This window comes from the organism of the source record quoted next, unplaced genomic scaffold (assembly GCF_019419815.1).
Source record: "Pyrus x bretschneideri cultivar Hongxiangsu unplaced genomic scaffold, Pyrus_bretschneideri_v1 Contig22, whole genome shotgun sequence".
In the NCBI taxonomy this organism is placed as follows: Eukaryota; Viridiplantae; Streptophyta; class Magnoliopsida; order Rosales; family Rosaceae; genus Pyrus; species Pyrus x bretschneideri.
In genome coordinates this window covers 1,784,654-1,789,254 of record NW_025999524.1, presented here as the reverse complement: position 1 = coordinate 1,789,254, position 4,601 = coordinate 1,784,654, and the positions used below count along the sequence as shown (strand labels likewise).

The window sequence follows — 4,601 nt, the reverse complement described above, 5'->3', positions numbered from 1 at the left end:
TTTGGTTAAAGATTGAGGTCGAGATTAGTTGAAAAAATAAACATCTAATTTCAAAAAAGGGTATTGCAACGTTTCCTTTTTGGGAAACAACGATCATGATAGGCCAGTTAAGGGGGGCCTCTACCTTGTCCAATCAATTCTCCCCCAACATAGATTAGTCGAATCTTTAATATTAATTAGACCTTTAACACACATCATAATCAGAACAATGATTAAACTACAGAAAACCCACTAACCCACCTTTTAGGAGATCATAAGCTACGTTAATCAAGCATTAAACAAGCCTAATCCATGCACTTAATAATCAACATATCGTCACCCGAGACCTCAAACAAGAGAGTACATTGAACTTCTACTCGGCGCTAGCCAGCGAAAACTTCAGCTTCACCCCATCTTTCATAACCCAAGAAATAGTGATCACGTTAGGGATTGAATTTGACTGTCATGGTGTTTCGGTCTACTAATACAATATTTTGTATAATTTTTTTTTCACTTGTTATTGCATTATTTGATTGTAAGGACGTGTAAATTGTTCTTAAAAAAAATTTGTATATTCTCTGTAGTAAGAAGTTTTTTCAGTACAATTTTTACTTCATCAATGGGTACTAACGATTAATTCATGTTATAACACATATCTTCTTTAGTAATAGCATACATGGGTTGTAAAAGTGTTGTCACTCAAGTAGTCGAGAGCGTTTACATTGGTACTTGTAATTTTTTTTATTGCAATGGTTCACCTTTGATATAGTCGTGTTAATAAGTAAATATAGGCTAGTGATATATAATCTTGTAATCCATTTATATTTTAATACGTGAATAACATCACACATGGTGAGACAACTTTGGGTACACCGTCGTAGTAGTATTCCGTTTCAAACAATGTATTTGTATCTTAAAAATTCTTATCTCACGTGATCGTATGACTAATGCTCCAAAGTGTCTCCCCACCGTCAATGTGATTGACTGGGATCGTACTTTGATCGGACGGTGGAGAACCGAGGAGGAGGTTTACATAAAGAAGAGTGAGAGAGAAGGGAGGGGGACGGAGGGCATGAAAAGAAAGGGACAGAGAAACGCTGGAGGCTCCGAGAAAAGCTCTCTCTGTAAGTGACTTCGCTTCGCAGCTTCCGAGGTCGCTGTCGATGAAAAAACCAAGTGCTTTGCGTGTTGTGAAATTGTGAGGAGGAAGAGGCGCAGGCGGAAGAGAAAAGTAAGAGTAAAACTCTCCAGTACGCAGTAGGCACAGTGCGCACCTACCTCCACTGTCCAAGGAGATCACGCACAGCACCAAACACTTTCTCTCTCTACATCCGTCGACTTTGAGATTTATTTGAACTTACTATTTGAATCCGGCGAATGCGAACGTTAATCCGAATCCAAACCCGAACTTGAACCGGATCGGAGTGTGAACATGGATCCGCCGACGCTCGTAAACGAGTGCTCGTTCTCCAACGCCAATGCGACGTCGTTTAATTTCTCTGAGATGTGGGAGTTCCAGATGAATAGAACCGGCGCGAGCGCCGGTGACTCCGGCGGAGCTTTGGGGCTGCGCAGGCCGAACTTTTCGCAGAGTTTCGCGCAGTTTGGGGACGTCTCGGGTGCGATTCGGGACGTCTTGGCCGGTAGTGATCCGAATCCGATGAGAGGGCATGGCGGTGCCGCGAGGAAAAGGCGCGAGGCCGACGACGAGTCTCCAAAAAGCAGTGGCAATATTGGCGCGGTATTTCTATTGTTTCTTCATTCAATATATAATTCTTCATTCAATATATAATTCAATTGTTTATTTACTTAAAACTCTGATTAGCTTTTTGCTAATTATAGCAGACTATTTCTGTTTACTTTGTGATTAGTGATTTTCTTTGAAATTTCTAATTTCTATATCTACACATGTGTAATTGGAATTAGTCCTCTTCTTTAATTGAACAATTTCTAAATCTGCATATTTTTGTTCCAAATTTTGTCTTGGCAGAGTGATTGTGATGCGAAACGGCTTAAAACATCATCTCGCTGCAGAAATGAGAGTACTCGCGAGCTGAAAGCCGAAGTGGAAACCAGTTCAGGCAAGCCGGCGGAGCAAAACGCTCAGCCGCCTGATCCGCCTAAGCAGGACTACATACATGTCCGAGCTAGAAGGGGTCAAGCTACTGATAGCCACAGTCTTGCAGAAAGAGTAATTTACTTCATTTGTCCAAGTCCAATATTTTCGAGCGATATTATGAACTACTCTAATTTACGAGACCTGAAATTGAACTCTAGGTTGTTAATGTCAGCTACTTTATACTAAGGGCTAAAATTTGAGAAACGGGACATGAATCAAGCACTTATGATCCATAACATTCTCTTTTGTTCACATAACACCATCGTCGATTTTGGTTGAATTTTCGAACAATCTTTTTGAGCTATTAAATGATAGATACTGACTGAAAATTTGGAAATATGTGGTGGACAGGCTAGAAGAGAGAAGATAAGCGAGAGGATGAAAATCCTCCAAGATCTGGTCCCTGGTTGTAACAAGGTAGGGTATGGCCATCCTCTTAATAAATTCATCTACTAGTCAACTACCAGTTGCATCTAATATGTTCGAAATAGCGCTCATGGAATTTTTTTCGGTTTTTATTTTACCGAGTTGGTTTCCGCCTTGGATTAACATGTAGAAAACTGCTGATATGGTAAGTTATCCGATTCAGGTTATTGGAAAAGCACTTGTGCTTGATGAGATAATTAATTACATCCAATCGCTACAGCGGCAGGTTGAGGTATGAATATGTTTATAATTTGCAGTCGTTCTTCATTTTTACTATGAATTTTTCAACATGCAACTTAGGCTCGAGCACTGTCCATGTTCGGGATGTTGCAGTTCCTGTCGATGAAGCTTGAAGCAGTTAGTACAAGAATGAACCGTGGAATTGAGGCGTTTCCTGCTAAAGATGTAAGTCTATAGGTTATATGCAGTTGTTAAGCGTTTAAAATCGCTTTCACCTCGCTTTTTTCTCTCTGAGTGCTTCATCGTAGTACCTTCTTGTTTTCTTTTTCCAACTTTTTTTCCATATGCCATGTATTATTGCACACATCAAATTCATCAGTCTAAACATGTACATGTCAGTCGTCTTATTTGAAAGTCGGTAAAGTAAAACCGAAGCAATATGACTATGTGAAGTTGCCCGTCTGTGTTGTTATCCATCGTTGTCCATTTTAATGACGGAAAACCAGATTTCTGTGTTTTGAAAATGTCTGTCAACATTTTGGACCACAGTTTCGTTCTCTTTCATCAGAACTCTGTTCACATTCACGCACGCATTTCTCCTAGATGAAGCTACCATATCGATCACAATAGGAATCCATGAGTTAAGAGTCCAAGTTATTGGTGAATGTGAATCTTATGTTGGGTTAAGAAACAAAAGCCGAAAAATACTGATGTGTTGGTGGGAGTTGATTCATTCCTCTATTTTATGGATTGCCATTCTTATAACAGATCAATTTTATCATTTCAGTTCGGTCAACAAACATTCGATAGTGCTGCAATGGCTTTCGGTACACAGCCTCGAAGGGAATATAGCCGCGGCAATTCACCCGAGTGGTTGCATATGCAGGTTGGTGGTGGTTTCGATAGAACAACATAGCCTAGAAAACTCGTCTTCAAACTGGGAATAAAAGCACAAAGGGAACGCTTCCTCCTTCAGCAGCTGTCTAAAAAAGTATACCGCGTTATGTTAAATCAACGAAGACCTCCTCCTCACACCCTACATCAGGCATGGAGTTGTGATCATTTCCGTCTACAATGCAGCTTAAGTTAGTAATGTAACTAAACATCTCCATGTGTTTGTGTGTTGACAAATCGAACTTTTAACTTCGTGTATCATCGCGCCTCTATAGCAGGCTACATATTCTTCTCCGTATAAATACCGAAACAAAACCCCCCGGGGCAATTAGCAATGTTCTTGTAAAAGAATGCTGCTTGTTCTATATTTTCGATACTCTCGTCACGTCTTGTGTAAACGTTGATATAACATTGATGATTTGTTATTAAGCTGAAACAACATTAATTAAATAAAATTAGTTCAGCTTTCTGGAATCCTATTTTTCTCGCTGGGATATAATGTTTTTCAGCTTAGAACTTCAGCTACCATCCTTTTAATTTGATGTAAATACCCACTGAGCAGTGAGTACAGGGAAAAGACATTGACGTGGGAGAGCACATTTGTTTACAAGTTGGGCCTAGTGACAAAGAAAGGGGGGACAATTGTTAGGCCCAAAGCCCAACAAACAAAAGTTGCACAAAGAAGTTGGCCTCGTAACAAATAAATGAGAAATTCAATTTTAAAATTTTTTTTATATGGAGATAAATTAATAATAGTACAAGCAATAATAGGGTTAATTTTATTTTTAAGGAAACTTTAACGAAAAATTCCTGGTACTATTTACTTTAACGAAAAATCATATTTTTACATTAAAAAGTTAATCCTAATACTATTCACTTTACCCTTTATTTTGTTCTTATCGTTAAAACTCAAAGTTTTCAAGCATTTTTCATTCGTTTTCCTTTATTTTTATCCGAATGACTATTGTTCATAAGCATTTTTCATACAAGTAATAGGGCAAAT

General features: G+C 38.8%; 1 protein-coding gene across 1 annotated transcript; it reads left to right on the top strand.

Moving 5' to 3' along the window:
* Positions 1–1,026: 1,026 nt before the first annotated feature.
* On the top strand, positions 1,027–4,072 carry LOC125477545 (transcription factor BHLH094-like). Its single transcript, XM_048584724.1, has 6 exons — positions 1,027–1,720; positions 1,970–2,170; positions 2,450–2,515; positions 2,688–2,756; positions 2,858–2,929; positions 3,492–4,072. Exons 1-6 carry the CDS (start codon positions 1,412–1,414, stop codon positions 3,618–3,620), a joined length of 846 nt encoding a protein of 281 aa, XP_048440681.1. The 5' UTR covers positions 1,027–1,411; the 3' UTR covers positions 3,621–4,072.
* The last annotated feature ends 529 nt before the right edge of the window (positions 4,073–4,601 follow it).